The 23,454-nt window shown below is 42.1% G+C and overlaps 3 protein-coding genes and 1 pseudogene across 3 annotated transcripts; all 4 read right to left on the bottom strand.

Moving 5' to 3' along the window:
* Nucleotides 1-1,093: 1,093 nt before the first annotated feature.
* On the bottom strand, nucleotides 1,094-2,440 carry LOC105899367 (gamma-crystallin M2-like). The gene is made up of 3 exons (XM_012826539.2): nucleotides 2,392-2,440; nucleotides 2,022-2,264; nucleotides 1,094-1,398 (listed from the first exon to the last, which is right to left on the bottom strand). The coding sequence occupies exons 1-3, from the start codon at nucleotides 2,398-2,400 to the stop codon at nucleotides 1,123-1,125; spliced, it is 528 nt and encodes a 175-aa protein (XP_012681993.1). The 5' UTR covers nucleotides 2,401-2,440; the 3' UTR covers nucleotides 1,094-1,122.
* A 3,474-nt stretch (nucleotides 2,441-5,914) lies between these two features.
* On the bottom strand, nucleotides 5,915-6,023 carry LOC116218813 (annotated as a pseudogene).
* A 3,944-nt stretch (nucleotides 6,024-9,967) lies between these two features.
* On the bottom strand, nucleotides 9,968-10,937 carry LOC116223191 (gamma-crystallin M1-like). The gene is made up of 3 exons (XM_031579062.1): nucleotides 10,926-10,937; nucleotides 10,431-10,682; nucleotides 9,968-10,246 (listed from the first exon to the last, which is right to left on the bottom strand). Exons 1-3 carry the CDS (start codon nucleotides 10,935-10,937, stop codon nucleotides 9,968-9,970), a joined length of 543 nt encoding a protein of 180 aa, XP_031434922.1.
* Nucleotides 10,938-21,661: 10,724 nt separating this feature from the next.
* On the bottom strand, nucleotides 21,662-22,520 carry LOC116223190 (gamma-crystallin M3-like). Its single transcript, XM_031579055.1, has 3 exons — nucleotides 22,509-22,520; nucleotides 22,041-22,292; nucleotides 21,662-21,940 (listed from the first exon to the last, which is right to left on the bottom strand). Exons 1-3 carry the CDS (start codon nucleotides 22,518-22,520, stop codon nucleotides 21,662-21,664), a joined length of 543 nt encoding a protein of 180 aa, XP_031434915.1.
* Between the last annotated feature and the right edge of the window lie 934 nt (nucleotides 22,521-23,454).

The raw sequence follows: 23,454 nt of genomic DNA, 5'->3' as shown, positions 1-23,454 counted from the left end.
TGTGTAATCAAATAAAATGTTGTTGGTGACATGCTTAGTATTCATTGGACAGTGTCATTTATTACAAGCAAGCTGAGTTTAGTTTGAGTTGAATTTGACGTAGACTGATCAACCTTTTTGACGTCAGAAATTTATTTGGTTTTTAGCCTGAGACAGGACTGAGGTCGATGACTTTAGACATCTGTAATAACATTGGCAGGGATGTTTATGATAAAACCAGCGAGTCTACAACTTTCCTAACACAGTCAAACATCAAGCAAGTGCAGCACAAGACAGCTAATAACTTATTACTGACTAGTCCAACAGAAAGAAGGCCAGCTCGGCATCTGACTTGCATCTTTTGTAACTTTTAGCTCTCGCCAACGAGTAAAAGCCAGTTATAAGCTGCTGTCTGTATAGCTCTTCTCTGGCTGAGACTGGTATCAATTGCCCACCGTCATCACAATATCCAGCCTCCCATTCAAACTGTCTAATAGACAAGCACTCTTTCACTTACCCTCTTTGACTGCCATTGAGGGAATCCTTACCACCAAGTGTTCTCCTCAAATAGGCCCCCAAAACCCTTGATCGGACATCTGGGCATGAGTGTACGAACTGCCTCACACCCCATCATACATTACAGTGAGTACTTATAGAATGTCCATGTGACCTCCATTCATGGAGATGGAGTTGGGGAGAGAGGGACAATTGGACTGGGGGGCTGGTGTTCCCACATCAAAACCAAACTTGTTATTGTAGGCACGATACAAGCTAACTGACATTTCATATGACTTTTCATAGGTAGGTGGCAGTGGTGTAACATAAGGGCTCTCAGCAGTATACTGAACAATAGCTGTGGTTGGATGAGGAGATGAACTCCCAGCACTACTGCACTCAAACACTGCAGGTAAACTGACTCATCTGTGGAGTGTGTTGGCGACAGTAGTATGAATGGAGGATATCACAAGATTGGTCTGGAAATGTTCCCTGATTTTGGTATACCTTTATCTTATTGAAGAATTAAGTTGTCCCACAAACTTCACTTTGTACAAATGTCTGCTGCTGAGTGAGAGACATTCAACAGAATGGCAAAATAATATTACGACTAATAATATTTGGTTTTACTGTATTTTATTTTGCTACTCAATTAGAGAAGGCAATGCGTCTAATGGAACCAAGCCTAGGGTTCATGGCACCCCAGTCACCGAATCTTCTGTACTCTCCAGGCCGCATCAGATACTGGCGACCCTTGTAGTTGGGATGCTCATAAAAGAGCCAGTACCCATCCATTACATTGCACGAATGGATGTCGTTGTTGTGGAATCGATCATACAATGAAGGGCAGTCATCTGTAAACTCCATCATCTGACCACCAAAGTCAGAGCGTTCATAGATTCTCATTCGGTGGGATCCTTGGTGCTGCAGGTGTACAGAGAGCAAAGGAGAGAGATTCATATTAAGACTTTTGGTCCAACTAGTAGCCTACTTTTTTTAAATACAGGTTTGCGATAAGGGTCACAATGTAGTGTAGATGTGGGGTCCACTGTGACAAGGTTTATGTTTATTATCTGTTTATCTAAACAGATTTTTTTTTAATCTGTTCTAAACCTCTGCCTAAACCTGAAAATTTACTTCTAAACAATATAAACAGTTTAGGAGTACACACAGTATTTATGCGTATTTAAAGTAATACAACTATTATTGTTAGCTGGAGTACTGCCTGGTGTTTTACATTTGAAGTAACTGTAGTGAGATACTGTTGAAAGCTGCTGTTGCCATTTTCTCACACCTTCATATGCACATTAACTACACTTTCAGTGGTGCTTGAGAAGATTCAGTCTGTTTAGGGATTTGTTTTGTGATAATATGGGTGCTTAATGTGATAGATTTGTGGAATAAAATTCCATTTGACCATTTCCTCAGTTAAATCTATTAAATCTATCATTGATCAAAGTGTTGTGGCATGGCCTTTAGTCAATCAAGTGGCCAACAAGTGTAAGTCTTTCTCTGTAAAAGCAACACAATAGAAGAAAAAAGCTCACTTGAGGGATCAAGCAACAGGATCTAATGCAGTCATTGAAGCCCATCCAGCGTTGATAATCTGGATATTCACCCCTGCGCAGAAAGTACTGGTAACCCATGAAGTTGGGACGCTCATAGACCATCCAGTGTCCGCTTTCCACCTGAATGGAGTTGCAGCGGCTGAAATGGGAGTGCAGGTCAGCACAGTCACTGCTGCACTCATAGGAGCGCCCTTGGAAATTCTTGTCCTCATAAAAGATTATCTGGAAAAAAGTAGATTTTTTTAAAGCCGTTGTATAGACACTCTCGACTGCCTTTCTTCTTTGTACTCTCTGTAAAAAATGAAAGGAATATGCATACAAACACACACAAACAACAAAAAGGCCTTACCTTCCCCATTGTGTTTTAAAAATGAGTTCTCTGAAACAGTGAGTGGAGTAGAGAGCCCTTTATACCCTGTAGGAAAACAGACATTGTTTGTTTTGTCAATTAAGTTGAGATGTCAGCTGTTTTGAAAAGAATGCATTGCTGCCAAATTTCAAAAGGTATTTATGTTCCTTCTCAGTGTCGCTAATCACCTTATTGTCATTGCAACAAACTGTCACCTCATTACATAAATGTGAATATGTAATACATTTAAACTTTTTTATGTTACAAATACCCATTTAAAATTCCAGATATAGGACTCCTGGTTAAAAAAAAATCCCAATTTTATTCATGTCAAACAGAGAGTTAAAACAGAAATTTAAACAGTTCTTATCAAATCAGTTCATCAGTTCAATTGTTAACATAATTTTCAGAAACATTTAGTCGTAACACTATTCAATAATAGAAAGAGTAAGCTGAAAGGGACCTGAATCTCTGGGTCCTCTTGCCTGGTAGTTTCCATATTATTTTGGTGCACTGGATTTGGATTACATCCAGCATACTGCTTAATCGTTCAGTGAACTGACCCAGTGCCATGTGAGCGGTCATTAACTGAGCGACCATACTGTATGTGCTACTGTTCGGCTGGCTTTGCCATTTGCCCCCCTGGTGGTCTTGAGTGAGATGAGTGGTGGTGACACAAAGGTCATGCTTGAAATAACATGCTTCCACTTAATTTATTCTGTGTTTTGGGGATTGTGGGTCATGTAGATGGCAGCCTGAATAACAACAATTAAATAGACCCAATAGGCACATCATACAAGACAGGGAAGTGGGGTCTGTGACAGTCTGTACTGAAACTTCCAGGAAAATGAACATGTTGCCCTTTTTTTCCAGGGCAGAGCAAAGGCCCTTCAAAATTCCTGTGCATGTCCCTGCAAGTCAGTGTACCACCAAAATTATTTTTATTATTTCTGAATGAGGGGAGTTTACTTCAAAGAGGGATTGAAATACTCAAGTTAGCATTTGTTTTTTACATTCTTCTAGTCCAAATGTTCTGTGATTTGTCTGAGTGGCTTGCTCATTACCTTCCTTAGCAATCCTATAAGGCTGCCCAAATAGACAGAATGCTGGAGTTTCAGATATTAGATCAAGAGTTTAATTTATAACTAACTAGAACTAGAATTGTGGGCGGTGGAGCATAACTTATTTGCAATTTGACCTCTACAAACTCAGTTGGAATGCGTCTGGCCTTTTAGATACCTCTGAGATAAATACAGTGTATTTCATGGTACCAGAGGCATTACTCCCTGTTATTATACTTGGATTATATAGTAATGACAACTCTTTGTTGGCTTTCACTTAGTAGCCTATATGTTTTTCCAGCACTATTGTATAGTCCTCATACAAATAAAAATAATTGTAAATGTCAATATAATGGCGTAAAACAGGCATCATAATCCAATTCCATTTAATCTAATTCTACTTCTTGAATGGTCTGAAATAAATTTTATTAACAATTTTGCGTTAGCATAAAGTCACATTAGATCGCAACTAGTATTTAATTGGACATTAGTTGGTGGCTATCTAAAATCCTTGCTGTGATTGGCGAATGGGAGGGATTACGAGAAAGTTAAGAGGAGAAGTGAAGACTGAAGAAAGAAGATGCACGCGAGTGTGGCAGAAACTAGCTTCTATGGGATTTTGTTAAAATTCTTTCCAGATAGATTGAATATCCAACTGAGTGTAGTGTAACAGTATAAGTATATATGTACACGTGTAGTATGTAATATTTACCTCATGTCTACGGATTTATTCGTTATCGAAATGTACTGTGTGTGGACCTCAGCTTTCACATGATAGTTGATAGCTAGCAGCTTAAGTTTAGCTGTGGCTAACCAAGTACTTTAATATTACACTACTGTCTGCGTCAGCCTTTAGCCTTCAAAAAAAGCAGTTTACTTCTAGAAATGAATGTAGAGCTTACGGCCGGGAAGCCTCGTCGGTCCTTGACTAAGATTCAGTTTTCATCTTTCTATGTATGGACTTGTTGTGGACAGCAAACCGTAACTTCCCATTCACTTCATCTGCTTGCTTGAGTTTAGCAAACTTGATGTATTGCAGCCTTACTGCGCTTTAGTGTTAGCACTGTGTAATGTTGCTCTAGCTATTTGTTTAGTGTTAAACCGTGTGTGTAAACCCATAATTGTGTATAAAAGGGCATACAGTTATTTGTGTGTATGAATGATTATGATTAATGCAGTATAACATGGTATAATGTTTTGTAGATACGAAGTAATTAATTTTTAAGTTTGCCATAGTAGCCAATATCACTAAAGTTAGCCTAATTCAGCAATACAATATTTTTCAACTTAATTGGATTGAAGGAAAAGCACAGGCTGATGGCATATTTGCATTCATTTCAGGTTGAGTCATTCAACCATACAATGTAATCCCATGAAGCATGCAGTAAACTGTAAGTAAACCGCTTTTTACGCCACTGACAGGCTCATAATGCAATTATAAGTGTCTGACTACATGGGAAGGATCCCGACAGAGATAGACCTCTGTTTACCTCAATAACGGTAAAGAAACTGTAGGAAATTACTTTCTATAGTCATTTTCTATGGAAACTGAAACTTTTAAGGAAATTAGGCTACACATCACTACTAACCTCTTCCCTGTCCACTATATTATACATAAATAAATTCCCAAAAGAATGTACCGTAATTTCCCGCTACTTTTTCCCCACGCTTTGAACCTCGCGGCTTAAACAATGACGCGGCTAATTTATGGATTATGATACCTGTGACTGTATACGGTGGCTTTGTGTTTACGGTGGCTTTGTGGAGCTAGGATGCTAGCATGGATGCAGCCGCATGGATGCTTAGCTCCACGCGATTTCTCAGTATCTCTCAATAACTTAACTAATGTCAAAATAACCACAGTCTACCAGCATAGACAGAACACAACTCAAGCAATACAAATCCAGTCTTTTCAAATTCTTTAGCTCACTGGTTTCAAACTAGCGTCTTTCTTCTATCTCACTGTCTTCAATCTAACGTTCTAGCTTCTGATTGACTCTTGCAACTGTGCTCTCTTAGAGCAACAGTGCACTTATCGTAACCGACAAAACTAATAATATGCATCACTATTGTATTACTTTTGATATTCATTTTAGCCTGTGTAAAGTTCATTTGTTTCAATGTACCGGTAGGCACCTGCGGCTTATAGACATGTGCAGCTTATTTATGTTCAAAATAATATATTTTTTTTAAATTCAGTGGGTGAGGCTTATATTCAGGTGCGCTCAATAGTCTGGAAATTACTGTAGCTTGAATCCAGGTGTTTATTAGGCCCATATATGTTTAAAAATGGCTCCGTCACGACTTCAGGAGACACAAAGGATGTAGTTGTTTGCCTTTTCACTCCATAGTGGAGCATTGGCCATCGATAGAGAGTTTCCACCAGATTTGGGATCTACTTGTTCTCGATGTTTCAGTAATCCAGTAAATCCACTGGACCAGGGATTGGCTCACCCAGCTTCAGTTTACAGCACCTGGTATTCCCAGTTGGTCTCCCATCCAAGTTCTAACCAGGCCCAGCACTGCTTAGCTTCCGAGATCAGGCGTGCTCAGTGTGGTATGGCTGTAAGATGATGAGTTTATTTGGAGAGCCAAGCCAAGGGAACAGGGAAATAACAAGAGCAAAATGTCCAAAACGGGAAAAACACAGAAGATAATATTTAAACTACGGAGAAAGCAAATGATCAAGTGAGGCCGGAGCGCTGCACGGAGGTATAGAGTCGCTGAATGGAGGTTGGTTGATATGGAAATCAACAGGTCCAAAGCTGTAGTCTTCAAGTTTGTAGACTTAGTGATACGAGGTCCGACAGGGAAGTGAGGGAAGTGAGGAGTATATGTAGTGTAGGTGACAGGTGCAGGTGATCGTGTAATCAGGAGATTGGAACGGTGACAGGTGAGTGTGATTAGTATTCGGGTGACGCCAAGCTCAGACGATTGTGTTGGAAAGCGTTGATCCGACTGAGGCAGGTGCAGGCAATCAGGGGATTGGGAAGGTGATTGAGTGTGCAGTCAGGTGGCGGCGTGACAGTCAAGGCCACGGCAATGATTACACTTTTGTGGTTTGAATTTATAACAAATTGGCTTCTTTATAGTAACTGAAATTGTTAATAATCTGTTCAAGACACTGTAGAGGTGCAATTTAAACAATACATAACTCAAGACAGTTTCAACTTAAGTCTCTCAGATTTAGTTCAAGGACTTCAGTTATGAAGAAATAACCATGGCAAGCATCTGAAGAATCCAAATAACCAAAAATGATATATATGACGTCCCTTAAAGTATAGTCCATCATTTTGTCATTCTTAAATTCATTCAAAATTAAAAGAAACAAAGGAAGGCCCAAAAATAAAAAGTACTCCTTTTCATATCCAGCCAAGCCAAACAAAAAAAAAGGATTGTTCTCACCCAAAATTCATCTTTTCTTGCAGTAAGTCCCAAAAATCTAAATATCATAAAAATCCACAATCTTCAAATAGGCAAGTAAGAGCAGGGTAGGAAATTTACATATTTTTTAGGGGGCAATTTTTGCCCCCACTGACTGAAATCCAGGGGCATTTAAAATAAAATTGGGGGCACTTTTTGAAACTTGTGAAATAACATTTAACTATGTTCAAAATAATAAACATACTTATTTAGGCTTAGAGTATATGGAGATTGTCATCAAAAGGCAACAATAAGACTATTAAGCAGTACTCTACAAATTCAAAGTGTTTTCTTAGATTTTTTGAACAAAAAACATAAATCAGACAATCATATTCAATTGTATTCTTATTTCTTTGTGGTTATTTATTGTTATTATTAAAAAATGTAAACAACTATTAACAATTATAAGTTTTGTCTTTCTTTTTTATAACAATAACTTATTATATTTATTGATTTTTTTTGTTACCTTTAATCATGTACCTACCATAGTACAGGAAATACAGATAGGACTAGTTAGCTAGCTTGCAAGCAAGCCTTTGTAGCTAACGCACTATCAGAGCTAGCTAACGTTAGCTAACTAACGTTTAACTAGGTGACGTTTAACTAGCTAAACCGAACTAAATAATAAAAAAAAATATTATTACTAGTTATCATTCACCGTAGGCGATGGTGTGTTGCTTGGCGCCTGGTGTCAAAAGGCCATGTATTTATTTATGCTTTCGCTCCCCTTGATGAAGTCAGTGTGCCTGTGCTGGATTGACAACGATTTGGCAACTCGTTGTCCAAAATCCGACATGCCTTGAAAAAAATGTGCGTTTCTTTCTCGTCGTCGTCATCCTCCACCCCAAGCCAATCTAGCTTCCATTTTTCGAATGAAAATGTTATCTTTTGGAACCTGAGATGGTGACGGAGACTGTGTTCGCTGATCCTCATTTCTCCTCACACTCGCAGTCACAGGTCTGATTAAGAAGCGCTCCATTTATATTTTTTGTTAGAACGTTCGGTTCTTCACGCACACGCAACATCAGTCAAGTCGAAAATCTAAAACATTTTATGGCAACTGGACCGGGTCATATAGGCTACGATGTTTTTGACAAGTTCATTAAATTATTATTAGAGGAAATTATGGGGGCATTTTTTGCCCCTCTCCTAGTGATATCAGGGGCAAAATTATATTTCTTAGGGGCAGTTTTGCCCTTTGCCCTCGTGTATTTCCAACGCTGAGTAAGAGAGGTATATAATTCCACCAACTGGCAGGCTCCACACAGAAATCCTCCAGTTTTCTTTGTCTCGCACACTCTGATGGCTTCTCCACCTGTCTTCTTTGTCTCACAGGTGTCCCACACATGCACTTCCTGTCCTCCTTAAACAACACAACCAGAAATTAATATGCCATTTAACCTGTCCCATAAAAGCTTTACTCTATCCTAGCCTTCCTATGGGTACATGCAAAGAGGTATTCTGCTTGGCTACTCCCTCTGATGTTGCCCTATTTAGACCACATTTACACATAGCCGGGTATTTACAGAAAAGAATATTTCTGCCCCTCCGTTTTCAAAAATAACGTCGTACACACAAGATCGTTTTCAAAAAAGTTTCTGTTTACATGAACCCGCATAAATACGCCCTTCTATGGAGGGATGCAGTAACTCCGAAAGAGACAGTAGTGATGAGCGCGACATTCGGAAGTTCTCATGCCATTCGTCTGGGAGGACGACTTCTTTCTCGAAGTTTTCCCACCAGACAGCAGTTCGCACTGGTCGGATCCAAAACCGTCGGTGGCGACGTTGGCAGGCAATGTAGCCTACGTCTTGGGAGTGAAAGCAGTAGAAAGACTGCTGACCTCCGTGCAGTTCTTCGCCTCTGCTCCTCCATATAGAAAAGCGGTTGTGTTTGTAAATACAAACAGGCGTTTGCATTAAAGTATAAATGAGCACTACCCATGATCAGTAAGCAAACTAACTGTAAACATAGGACGCTCAGATGATGTGATGCATTTTTAGTCGCATACTGTGACGTTTGAGAACCTAAAACTCCGTTTGACCTAGTTCACACGCAAACACAAAAACGGAGTTTTCAGAAATCTCCACTTTGGCCGGAGTTTTTAGAAATGATCGTTTTCCGTGATAAAACCTCCGTGTTCGTGTAAATGAAAGGCCAAAACGTATGAAAATATATGCGTTTTCCCATCGTGTAAACAGGGTTTTAAACTGTAATGTAACGCCACAGCATCTAACGTGGAGCTCACAGCCTTTCAAATTAGGCAAGAGGATTTGAGCTGAGTCTTTCATTGATTAGTGCCATGGCTTGCCTTTCTTCTATGTTCCTGTCATAGAACAGTCAAGTAACTTATTTATCCACAAAACTATCAAGCGCATTTTCTCTCCTCAAGCGTGAGCAAAACATACTTTAGCATCTTCCCCTAAAAAAGCCTTATAAAGTGTGTTTTCAAACTGCGTTGTCATATTGGTAAAGTAAGAAACCATGTACCCACCAGATGGCAGAACCAGATTTGAAATCTGATGTTGTGACAAATCATTACAAAATATAATCTGAGTAAAGACCAAATAATGCAAAGTGACTGTCTCAGTTTGTCCTTGTAAAGTAGTAATTGCTATCTTTAGGCTATGACTAATGCCGATGTATTCATGTTTACAAACACAGGGAAGAATGGTCACGACGAGACATTTCAATTCAGCATGATTCAGTAAAATAGACTAGCCTATTGCCTATTTACAGCAGTTATGGGCATGACCATGTATTTGGCTTTGATTTAGTTTCGATGCTGTTGGAAGTATTTGGCATGATGGATATATATTCGTCTGAGGTGTGAGCTATGCTTCTGTGAAGTTATTCACATTGTTAGGTCTTCTTCAGTTGCCCTCTAAACAGTGGTTTAAGACTTCTACATTTTAAATGTCAGTATCTCCATAGAAGGTATGTATGCATAAGGTATGATAATTTACTGTCCTTAATGTCAGAATACCATTCCTGTACAAAAAAGAATAATTAAAACTAACACTGCTTTTCCAAGAGTTTAAACATTTTATTGACAATCAACTGTTTCTAAAGGGTTAGCAAACATGCCGTGCCTAATTACAGGAATCCATGATGCGCCTCATGCTCATGAATTTGGTGTTGCTAAATCCCTGGTCCCTGAAGCTTCTGTGGTCTCCAGGTCTCATGTACATCATTCTGCCTCTGAAGTGGGGCTGCTCATACATGAGCCAGTGGCCATCCATAACATTGCAGGACTGGCAGTCAGACATGCGGTAGCGATCCATGATGGAGTCACAGTCATCCATCAGCTCCATACTCTGACCAGCGTAGCTCTCCCTCTCGTAGATCTTCATTCTGAACTGTCCTCTATGCTGTAAAAGTAATGAAACAATGTGAACTTCAGGTTGCTGTCTGTTTATCTATGCATGTGTTTCCATACATAAGTAGCTAGCAGGTCACTGCTTACAGTTCAACACATTCACATATATTAAAATGATCACATCATTTAGTATTTTCCAACTTCAAATTGGAATAGAATGGATTTTGGCCACTTACATTAGGGATCATACGGCAGGACCTGATGTTGTCGAACATCATGCCCATGCTCTGCATGCGCTGCATGTCAGTGTACTCGCCCCTCTTCATGAAGAACTGGTTGCCCATGAAGTTGGGACGCTCGTATACCATGAAGCAGCCGCTCTCCACCCTGCAGGATTGGCAGCGGTTGAAGTGGGAGGACATGTCAGAACAGTCGCTCATGCACTCATAGGAGCGACCCTGGAAGTTCTTGTCCTCGTAGAAGGTGATCTGAAATAACATTAATTTCTCTACATTTAGATGTTTCTTAACTGCATTAATACATGTTGTAGGCAAAAGTATATCATTGAGTTGGTTGAATTATAATGACTCATCGACGATGTATGAGTCACATTTTAATTCCCTGAAAATGTGTCACGTGTAAATGTAATGTTCATTAATATGAATATTAAGTATCAATATCTCTATATTTCAGTTTTTATTAAGAAGATAATATTCCAGAGCTGGACTTACCTTGCCCATCATGGTTGCGGTTGTGGTGTTTCTGTCTCAGGATTGCACAGCTCTGACGCTGACTTTCTAGTGCTTTTATTCTTGACCTCGTTGTCAAAGAAAATGTGCATCTATTGTTTAAATTCCTGACAGAGCAACATGGCATAACAGGCCTGGCCTGCTCTTCACAATTCAAAGTGGCCTCTAAAGGGTTTTTATTTGCCATTGTGTGCATTTTACACAAATATGACTGCATAGTTTCATTTATTGTGACATCGGAGATTAACTCTAACATAACCAAATAATGACAAAAAAATGAATGACAAATTTTATTCTGATTGCGTTTTTAGCCCATATACATTGTTTTCTAAGGATTTGAATGTGGAGTATATCTAATAAAATGTTGTTGGCAACATGTTCAATATACATTGGACTGTGTAATTTATTACAAGTTAGCTAAGTTAGGTTAAGTTTGCAAACTTCCATGGCCTAATGGCGTGAGATTGCCCAAAACTGATCACACTTTTTGAAAAAACAAACTAAGTAGTCCTGGGCAAATCCATCAATAGGTAGGAGTGGACTAGAAGGTACTCATAAACTCTAGTAAGAGAATTGTGAAAGACACAGAAAGGTCATGTTGGAAGGCTAAATGACAAATGGTATTGATGTTTTTTCTGACTGACCTAAACATTGTTTCATGTGGACTAGACCTTATTTTTCCAGGAATTACATAAATATTAGAACGCTCATAAATATTACAACCATTTAGAAATTCTTATACTTAAAGGGAACATTTTTCAACCATGCCCGATTTTTAGATCATTTTGGGTCTAAAGTTTTACAAAGGACAATTAAGAATTGAAATCGGTCCAGTATTAAGTTAGAAAGCTATAACCGGTAACTACAAAATGGCTGTACAATGTAATCCCATGAAGCATGCAGTAAACTGTAAGTAAACCGCTTTTTACGCCACTGACAGGCTCATAATGCAATTATAAGTTAACGAAATTAGGCTACACATCACTACTAACCTCTTACCTTTCCACTATATTATACATAAATACATTCCCAAAAGAATGTAGCTTGATTTTAGGTATGTTTATTAGGCCCATATATGTTAAATAATGTTTCTGTAACGGACTTCAGGAGACACAAAGGATGAAGTGGTAATGACAGTTTATTCGGAGAGCCAAACCAAGGGAACAGGGAAATAACAAGGGCAAAATGTCCAAAACAGGAAAAGCACAGAAGAAAATATTTAAACTATGGAAAAACCAAACGATAATTTGTGGCCGGAGCGCTGCACGAAGGTGTACAGTTGCTGAATGGAAGTTGGTTGATCAGTTGGAAATCAACTGTTCCGAAGCTTTAGTCTTCAGGTTTGTAGACTTAGTGATATGAGGTCCGACAGGGAAGTGAGGAGTATATGTAGTGTGGGTGGGAGGTGCAGGTGATTGTGTAATCAGGAGATTGAAACGGTGACAGGTGAGTGTGATTAGTGTTCGGGTGATGCCGAGCTCAGACGATTGTGTTGGAATGCGTTGATCCGTCAACGTTGACGGATCCCCATTCACTTTGAATAGGGTGACGTCATCCGTTGGCGAACTGAATTGTGGCTCCGTTGGGTTGCGTTGCTTGAGGCGAGTTGCAAAATATTCAACTTTTTGAGAGGCAACACATACGTCAGCCAATCAAATCGCATTTCATGCAAATACGACAGCACAGGCGCTATCAGAGCACGTTTATGCTCACGTCCAAAGAGCGCAAAGATCAAATAAAAAGATGGCTGACCAAACGCCGTAGATGGTCGTATTTGTACCTAAAAGTAGTTTGTTTTACTTTTTTTTTGGCTTAGATTTTTTAAAAGTGACCGAGAAATAGACACTTTACAATGTAAAAACCCTGCTATTGTAACTGAAAAATACGTCTGAGGGGATTTGCGAGGAGTCTGAGCCAGCTATCTAATGGTAGCATGCTACTACCCACAAGGTAAACAGCTTGCTAGCGGCGTGATTGGTTCCTTGTCGCAGTTCACTGCGACATAACAGTATGGTACATGACAATAGTCATGAGCCTAAATCGAAGCATTTATCCATTCACGCCTGAAAGGCCGCGATATCTGTCAGAGCGAACTCCTGAGCCCGCCCCCTCAGGAGTCCTTATCTTACGACGTGCCCACAGATCACCCTCTTAGAAAACTTCGCAAGACACGGAGTGCCAGCTCTGAGTGTATCCTCTACACTAAACCACAGTCAAAGAGTTTTGTGTGCTTTGCTCTCTACGGGTTGGTGAGTTATCCGGGTTCTTTAACCCTCACTAGCTCAGGGCGCTACAAAATTCGTTGGCTCAACTTAATTTTGAAAGTAGTGGCTGCTATCCTGGCTGCCTAGCTGGCTAAGTTTCTGACTAGCCTGCTAGCTTGCTAACAACGTGTTCGTTGCAGATAGTGTGCTTGTGATTTAATACTCTTCTCTACTTTCAGATTGAAAAAAGATGGCCAGACACTACCCCGACTGCGGGCACACCCGTCCCAAGGGTGACCGCCACCGTCGGTGGGTGACCTGCCTCGGCAGGGACCACGCAGAGGTCGCGCTCTCGGGCGAGGACCCTGTCTGTGCCATCTGTGCTAGCCTCCCGCTAGCTAAGGCTACCAGGCGCCTTGCGTTCTGGAAGCGCAAGGACGCCGAGGGGACTGCACCGGCTCCATCCGGGGCTAACGCCCCCGTAGGACCGAGTGCGTCTCCAGCCGTGGGCTCGGTGAGGGTGAGCAGTCGCTTTGCAGATGCAGCTCCGCTCCCGGGCCTCTCCCCGTCACCTCCGCCTGCCAGCCCTGGGGCTGCGGGCAGCGAGGCGGAGGAGCTTCAACCGAGCGGTGTCCAGCTCAGCTGGACATCAGCCTGGATGATGAAAGTCTGCTGGACTACTCCGATGAGCACAGCTCAATCGCAGAGGCAATGCAGACAAGCCAAGACGTTAGGATGCGGGTGGATACACCCCCTACCTCGTCTCGGATCCTGGGCCAGCAACTCCACGAGGTTGCGCTGAGAGCAGCCAGCTGCCTCGGGCTCCCTCTCCCTCCCCCTCCCAGCGCGCGGTCCTCGCTGCTGGACGGGGAGTTTTATGCTGGCCCCGCCGCGCCAGTTCCCAGCTGCATCCCCTTCTTCGAGGAGGTGCACGAGGAACTGCAGGCGACATGGGCGACCCCCTACTCGGGCCGGGCCCCGGTGCCGGGGTTTGCGCCCTACATGCAGCTCCACAGGGCTAGTGAGAGGGGCTACCTCTCCTTCCCTCAGGTGGAGGATGCAGTAGAGGGCTACATCTCGCCCGCCTCCCCCACGATGCGCCTCGGCCAGAAGCCTCTCCTGCCTACGCGGGTGGCCAGGCACCAGGCTCAGCTGGCAGAGAAATCCTACTTGGCTGCAGGGCAGGCTGCCTGCACAACCAACACGGCTGCGCTGCTACAGCGCTACCAGGCAAAGCTCCTGACTGAGCTTGCCTTGTCGCTGGGAGAAGATCACCCGTCTGTGGCAGAACTCCGTAGCGCGACGGATCTGTCGCTCAGACTGACCCGGTGCACCTCACAGGCACTGGGGAGGGTGATGGGTGCCGCGGTGGCAGAGACACCCCTTCCACCCTCCAGCTCAGCCTGCAGCACAGCAGCAACCAGCTGTGCGCCCTGCCCAGGGCGCAGCCCAGGCTCCGCGGCAGCACTCCGTTCGCCGCGGGCGAGGCAGAGGTAAGCCTCAGACTTCCTGATGGTGACAGTCAGCCATTCGTCACACAGGGGGGAGCGGTGGAGCCCACACCGCCTCCACAGAAATCAGCCCCATGTGAAAATCATGTCCAGCACGGTAAGCAGGTTCTCACAAGCACCACACTCATATGTCCTAACTCCTGTCCCAGATGGCGCAGTGCCCAGACATGCTTGTGCGACTCCCCCCGCGATGCACACAGTGCAATCGCACCCCCCAAATTTTTTCAAAAACATGAGGGGGCAACCCCAGATCTCGTCCCCCTCCCTAGGCGGAGTGGGTGTAGATCTAGGTTTAGACTCATTGACCATGAGCGGGTTAGTTCCCGACAAATTCAACTCAAAGCACAACCTGGCTGGTTGTGTGGCGAGTTGGCGCGCATGCGCAGTTTCACCATGGGTGCTAAGAACGATCACAGAGGGTTACGTGCTGCAATTCGCCCGTCCCCCTCCGCCATTCAGCGGAGTGATCCAATCTGTGGTGCAGCGAGAACAGTCTCACTTCCTACAGGAAGAGATAGTCTCCCTGCTCAGAAAAGAAGCGATAAGCATAGTTCCTCCCGAGGAGGAAGCTGCAGGCTTCTACAGCCGTTACTTCCTGGTCCCAAAGAAGGACGGGAATTATCCGCCAATATTAGATCTACGTGTGTTAAACAAAGCACTCATGCCGCTACGGTTCAGAATGCTGACCCCACGCCGGCTTGTGCAGTTTATAAGACCAAACGATTGGTTTATCACGATAGACTTAAAAGACGCATATTTCCACGTTCCGATCCACCACAGACATCGGAGATATCTGAGGTTTGCATTCGGAGGAATAGCGTACCAATTCAACGCACTCCCATTCGGCCTAGCTCTAGCGCAGAGGGTATTCACAAAGTGCGTAGAAGCAGCCATCGCCCCATTACGTCTACGCGGCTTACCTGCGGCGCACCTGTATCGACTGGGCTTTGTGATAAACAGGGAAAAAAGCGTTCTGTGTCCAAGGCAAGTTACGCATATTCTGGGCATGGTTTTAGACTCCACCTCCATGGAGGTCAGGCTGTCTCAAGAACGAATAAATGCCATCAAAACATGCGTGCGCCAGTTCCGAATGGGACAGTAAGTCTCGTCGCTGTGCTGCCAACGCCTGTTAGGAATGATGGTGTCAGCCGCCATAGCACTCCCGCTGGGGATGTTGCGTATGCGGCCATTCCAAATATGGTACCTGTCTATGAGGCTCAACGCAGTCACAGACAGGCACCGCAGAGTAGTGGTGTCCTCCAGATGCAGGAAAGCCCTGGCGATCTGGAGAACCCCCTGGTTTCTCGCCGCGTCGGGCACTTTGGGCATAGTGTCGCGTCGCGTAGTGGTGACCACAGACGCCTCCACCACGGGATGGGGGGCAGTCTGCGAAGGAAGGGGCGTGAACGGTCTCTGGTCTGTGACAGGGGCCGCGTCGCATATAAATGTGTTAGAACTGCGGACAGTAGCCCTGGCTCTACGACACTTTCTGCCCAGACTGAGTGGTCAACATGTGTTAGTGAGGACGGACAACACTGCGACCTTGGCGTATATAAACCGTCAAAGCGGAGTGCGCTCCCAGTCACTACACCATTGGGCGACTCGCCTGCTCCTGTGGGCAGCGAGGCACGTCCTTTCCCTCAGGGCAGTTCATATACCAGGTCACCTCAACTACCGTGCGGACCTGATATCGAGGGGCGATCCTCGAGCAGCAGACTGGTGTCTTCACCCACAAGTGATAGAACAGATCTGGGTGCGTTTTTTCAGGGCGCAGGTGGACCTGTTCGCAAACAGGCAGAACACCTGCTGCCCGCTCTGGTTCTCGCTAGGGGGTGAAAACCCCCCACTAGGCATAGACGCGCTGGGTCACCAGTGGCCAGCTCTACGCCTATATGCTTTTCCCCAGTCCTCTTTGTAATTATAATTGAGTTATTGGTTGAACAAAAAGTAATTAATAAACAAACATTCATTAAAGAACAAAACCATTGATAAATGGCCCCCTAAATAACCTTATCAACATGCCAAACAAAAGATTACCAGGACTACAAAAATGTAGCAAAATAGGCTGTTCTGCCCTCTGCTTATTTAGGCCAGCAAATGTATGCTTGTATTGTTGTTATAGAAACGAACAGAAGTATAGTATTGGACTTTTACTTTGACATCATTAAAATGTTCGTCTCGTGAGAAGGCAACAGCTGTTAGACAGTTATCTAGAAACATATGCTAGCTACTTATGCTCATAGTAAACCTTGTGTTATGCTTTCCCTCACACCCTCGAAAACAATGACTACGTGTTTTTTGACTGTTTCATACTGTGATAAACATGTTTAAGTGACCTAAATATTATTTCCATGAACTGTGTTTGTGTTAGTGTTAATTATTAGTAATATAGCGATATGACCGTTATTCATTCATAATTCCGGTAATGGCTAACGTTAGCACTTGTTAGCCAGCTGTGCTGTAATCTGTTGTTGCTCTGATTCTTGATGTAACAAGTATAATAGTAACTTGCTGTGTTTAGTATACCTTCTAAGTATTTTCTGTATTACAGTTTCACTCATAAATTTCACCTGACAATCAATAAAGTAGTGTACTCGAGTTTGGCTGTCTGTTTACCTACGTTAACGCACTGGTGGTGTAAAACACCTAGCGGGAACAGTACATAGGCTTTACTTATCCACAACGAAGTGCACCTGTTGGTATTACAAAAGGACCACCAGTAAGACTGAATACTATGTTATGAATGTTTCAGCCTTCACATATAACAGGAAAAAAACAGCCTGTGTCACTGATCTGTCTGTCTGACGTCCTTCCTGCGTTTCTGCCGTTCTCATTCTATGCAATCAATCTGTTTTGCTATCCTTGTTGATTTATTTTATCCGTAAAGGTGTTTATGTTGTTCAATTTCATATATTAATTTAAAGTGGTCCAATTTCAAGTTATCCATTCTTCAACACTAGCTGCTACCTTATCTTCAAACAGAAAGTAATGTTAAATCTCCATGGCAACAGCTCTCAGGGGTTTGGGAATAATCGGATTCATTGCTTCCTTCATTATTCACAGCAAAATAAATAATTTTCATTGCATTTCATTGATGTATTACCAGACTCTATGTAAAAAGGGCCACGCACACCTCGCAGAAAATTATAAAAATTGAAGCCAGATCTATTTCTGAATTCTCGGAGGATATGGGCTGCGTCCCGTTTCCACCTCTGGTGTAGCCATTCTCAGAACTCTGCTAGTGTCTGCAGGGCAGAATTTCCGCCCTTGGTGTAGCCGCGGAAGAAAGAAAGTTGTGGGAGATGACAATGATTTGTCAAATTTGCAGGAAAGTTGCGGTGATGTGTTAAAATTGCAACGTCGCGCTGAATTCGCGGGGAATCGTTGAATTCGCGTGAATTGGTGCGATCGCAACATCGCAACTTCCTGGAGGGTCTGAATGTCTCCGTTATCAACACAACCCCATGCACCAGACTCTTCCTCCGTCATCCATTGGATTAACGCATTGCAACGGACACGTCTGAGCTTGGCTTAAATGTGAATGTGACTGAGGCAGGTGCAGGCAATCGGGATTGGGAAGGTGATTGAGGCATGTGAGTCAGGAGGGGGCGTGGCAGGAGCTGGGTTCAGCGTTGACGTGACAGTCAAGGCCACTGCAATGATTACACTTTCGAGGTTTGAATTTATAACAAATTAGCTTCTTTATAGTAACTCAAATAGTAAATAATCTGTTCAAGACACTTTAGAGGTCCAACTTTAACAATAAATAACTCAAGACAGTTTCAACTGAATTCTCTCAGATTTAGTTCAAGGACTTCAGCAGGCATCTGAAAAATCCAAATAATAAAAAAATGTATATATCAAGTCAGATCAAGTCCATTAAAGTTTAGTCCTTCATTCTGTCATTCTCAGATCCATAAAAATGAGAAGAAACAAAGGAGGGCCCAAAAAGTACGCCTTTTCATAAATATCCAGCCAAGCCAAACTAAAAAAAAGCATTGTTCTAAATATCTAAATATCATAAAAATCTACAATCTTCAAATAGGCAAGTAAGAGAGGTATATAGTCCCCTTTCCTGACAACTTCAGTAAAACTCCTGACAGCAAATTATACAGAGAAGAACAAATAAAGCATACAATGTCACCATTATATATACTGTATGTATGCGTGTGTTCTCTAAGCCCTACTGTATCTCTGGCCGTGCCACAAACTGTGCTGGGCTGTTTGTATATATGTACAACATATTTAATCATTTTACAATGACAATGTAAGAGGTAATAGTAAATATTTTCATAATATGGACTGGAACCTAACAAGTGTGCATGTCATCATAGCATGTATCAGAATTCCCCTTGTTATGATTGGCTCAGAAGACACAAATTAAACAAAACAATCAGAAATGAATATGCCATTTAACCTGTCCCATAAAAGCCTTCCTATGGGTACATGCAAAGAGCTATTTTGCTTGGCTACTCCCTTTGATGTTGCCCTATTTAAACAGTAATGTAACGCCACAGCACCCTAGTGGAGCTCACAGCCTTTCAAATTAGGGCCAGAGGATTTGAGCTGAGTCGTTCATTAATTAGTGCCATGACTTGCTTTTCTTCTATGTTCCTGCCATAGAACAGTCAAGTAACTTATTTATCCACAAAACTGCTATCAAGCGCATTTTCTCTCCTCACGCGTGAGCAATACATACTTTAGCATCTTCCCTTAAAAAAGCTTTATAAAGTGTGTTTTCAATCTGTGTTGTCCTATTGGTAAAGTAAGAAACCATGTACCCACCAGAGGCAGAACCAGATTTGAAATCTGATGTTGTGACAGATCATTACTAACTACTTACTAACCGAGAGTGAGGTCATGCTGGGAAATATCAAACTGAGGCTTTTACGTATCGACCGAGCGATAGCTAAGCCGAAGTTTGATATTTCCCGGCATGACTAAACGGTCGAGGTAAGTAAGTTGTTTATTATATGGCATTTTTCGCTCCTTTCATTTTGTAAATGAAAAAAAATGGTCGTTTTGTTCAGCTCTCAAGTCTTCTCACGACACAATGTGTTTCAGGTGTTGCGTAGCAACCAATTACTTGCTAACTTCAAGTTACAATGATCAATCGAAAACGGACAACACGGCTCAGCTAAAATGGCTTTAATTTACAGTAAAGTAACAACACAAGTGATTCAAATTATAGTTTCTAGTCTTCATCATCACTTTCAATAATACATTTTCACTTCTTCTGAATTTCCTCAATGCTGCGACTCAGACTGATCGCTTTCGTTCATTTTGAAAATGTCGTCAGAGGGCAATACGGATCCGTATTGACCGCCGAGGAGGGCTATACGCGGCTGGCATGACGACTCATTAGCCAATCAGAATGCTCGTACTGTCGTTGCCATATAATAAAAAGCAATATATAATTGACCAAATAATGCAAAGTGACTGTCTCAGTTTGTCCTTGTAAAGTAGTTATTGCTATCTTTAGGCTATGACTAATGTCGATGTATTCATATTTATAAACACAGGGAAGAACGGTCACGACGAGACATTTCAATTCAGCATGATTCAGGAAAATAGACTAGCCTATTGCAGGGCCGGAGTGGGGCCACTTCTCAGCCCGGGAATTTCAGGCCCAAGACCGGCCCACTTTTTCCATGGTAGTGGAAATTGGATAAATGAAGCAACAGTTCAGCTCTTACTATCCTGTAGTTTTTTTAAAATTAATACCATGGTTCAACAAATAATGTAAAGGTTAAATAATAATCCACTTAAACTGAGAAGTTAACAAAAAATATTCCACTATTCCACAAGGATAGGTTGATAAATTAACAATTAATTAGCATTTGAAACGTTTCCCACTCTTCAACAAAGAGGCATATTGAACTAATGTTTACAGTTCAACTCACAGTACAGTATACAGTTACATTGCGAATAGCACCAACAGCATCTACAGCATCAGTTACCGCCTAAGCAGTGCACTGGTTTCAGCCACTTTATCTATAACTTTGTCGTTGCTTATAGACATGAGGATTTCCTTCTCTGTGCACATTAACATGAAAGCCTCCAAGTTGTCCTGACTCAATGAGCTTCGTAGCCTATTTTTCACAAATTTTAAGGTTGAGAAGCTTCTCTAACATGCAACACACAGAACAATACAGTGATTGTGTTTTTTCACTGTATTTCAACCACTTGCGGTTGGTTCCATGCTTGCTGTGAAAAGCTAGTAGTTGGTGTTTTGTTGGCTGCTGAGGATGGTAATTGAAAAACGTGTCTAGATCCTGTGCTTGAGGATGAGCAAAATAATCAAAATGATAGGCTTCCTCATTAGCATCTGCCTGTGCCTCTGGGATCTCTTGCTGGGCTGTTGTCTCACTGGATGCTGTCTTCTCTCTATATCCACTGGATGCTGTCTCCTCTATATCTCCTCTCTCAGCATCTGACTCACCTGTATTGAATAACATTAAAAAAAGGCAGAAGGGCATATAGCAGGGGTGTCAGACTCAGATTAGGCAGTGGGCCAGATTTGTTGGAATGAGACCTCATGGGGGCCGTCATTCAAATGTCAAAAAATAAAATTCTCAACCGGCCCAGAAGTGAAGCGGCCCACCGGGAACTCTCCCGATTATCCCGATTACCCACCCCGGGCCTGGCCTATTGCCTATTTACAGCCAACATGACCATGTATTTGTCTTTGGTTTAGTTTCGATGCTGTTGGGAGTATTTGGCATGATGGATATATATTTGTCTGAGGTGTGAGCTATGCTTCTGTGAAGCTATTCACATTGTTAGGTGTTGTATGGTCTTTAAATCTTCTTCAGTTGTTTAAGACTTCTACATTTTTAAATGTCAGTATCTCCATAGAAGGTATGAGAACTTACTGTGTCCTTAATGCCATAATTCCATTCCTGTATAAAAAAGAATAATTCAAACGAACACTGCTTTTCCAAGAGTTTAAACATTTTATTGACTATCAACTGTTTCTAAAGGGTTAGCAAACATGCCGTGCCTAATTACAGGAATCCATGATGCGCCTCATGCTCATGAATCTGGTGTTGCTGAATCCCTGGTCCCTGAAGCTTCTGTGCTCTCCAGGCCTCATGTACATCATTCTGCCTCTGAAGTGGGGCTGCTCATACATGAGCCAGTGGCCATCCATCACATTGCAGGACTGGCAGTCAGACATACGATGGCGATCCATGATGGAGTCACAGTCATCCATCAGCTCCATACTCTGACCACCGAAGTTCTCCCTCTCGTAGATCTTCATTCTGAACTGTCCTCTGTGCTGTATTGGAGATAGGTCAAACTTAGTAGTTGTAGTACCTACTACAGTCAGCTATATATCATGTGGACAGAATAGACAAAATATTGATTAAAAAAATTACCATTGGGATCATACGGCAGGACCTGATGTTGTCGAACATCATGCCCATGCTCTGCATGCGCATGTAGTCGGGATACTCGCCCCTCCTCATGAAGTACTGGTTACCCATGAAATTTGGACGTTCGTACACCATGAAGCAGCCGCTCTCCACCCTGCAGGATTGGCAGCGGTTGAAGTGGGAGGACATGTCAGAACAGTCGCTCATGCACTCATAGGAGCGACCCTGGAAGTTCTTGTCCTCGTAGAAGATGATCTGAAATAACATTAATTTCTCTACATTTAGATGTTTCTTTATTGCATTAATACATGTTGTAGGTAAAAGTATAGCATTGAGTTGGTTGAATTATAATAATAATTCCCTGAAAATGTGTCACGTGTAAATATAATTTTCATTAATATGAATATTCAGTATCAATATCTCTATATGTCAGTTATTACTGAGAAGATAATATTCCAGAGCTGGACTTACCTTGCCCATCATGGTTGCGGTTGTGGTGTTTCTGTCTCAGGATTGCACAGCTTTGACACTGACTTTCTAGTGCTTTTATTCTTGACCTCGTTGCCAAAGAAAATGTGCATCTATTGTTTAAAATCCTGACAGAGCAACATGACATTACAGGCCTGGCCTGCTCTTCACAATTCAAAGTGGCCTCTAAAGGGTTATTATTTGCCAGTGTGTGCATTTGACACAAATATGACTTTTCATAGTTTTATTTATTGTGACATCGGAGATTAACTCTAACATAACCAAAGAATGACAAAAAAATGAAAGATATATTTGAATTTAGCTGAAATACTGTTTGCATTTTCAGCCCATATACATTGTTTTCTAAGGATTTGAATGTGGAGTATGATAGGTGAAAATTCACCCTAGTTACCTCAGGACTCCGGAGCTGCATATAAGTATATTTATTAGACAAACAACAATTGCAATCGGGCTCACTCCCAGCACAAGGCTGAAAGTGAAGCAATGATAAATGCATCGCACAAGGTTTATATAGACAGAAGTTGAGCGTTCAGCAGGGAAAACCACGTGGTGGATTTCTGATGTCCGAGGCAAGGATGGAAGTTTTGCAAGGTCGGAAGAAGCACAGTTCGACCCTTCTTATCACCTCTGGTCTAAACATGCTCTTGTACATATGCAGACTAAGTGGCACCTAATAATCTAAGTTACACACACGCAGAAAAGCCATGTTTCATAAGCACATGATTCATACAAGGAATATATTAATACAAAGCACTTGATTATTATATTCTTAAGTCATTAACAGTGTTTGGAAATTATCTCCATCAGTGTATGTGTAATCTAATCAAATGTTGTTGGCGACATGTTCAATATACATTGGACAGTGTAATTTATTACAACTGATTAAAGTTAGGTTCAGTTTGCAAACTTCCATGGCTTATTGGCGTGA

Source organism: Clupea harengus, chromosome 2, assembly GCF_900700415.2.
Source record: "Clupea harengus chromosome 2, Ch_v2.0.2, whole genome shotgun sequence".
Classification (NCBI taxonomy): Eukaryota; Metazoa; Chordata; class Actinopteri; order Clupeiformes; family Clupeidae; genus Clupea; species Clupea harengus.
The sequence above is the reverse complement of the archived record's forward strand: the minus strand, read 5'-3'. Positions and strand labels throughout refer to the sequence as shown.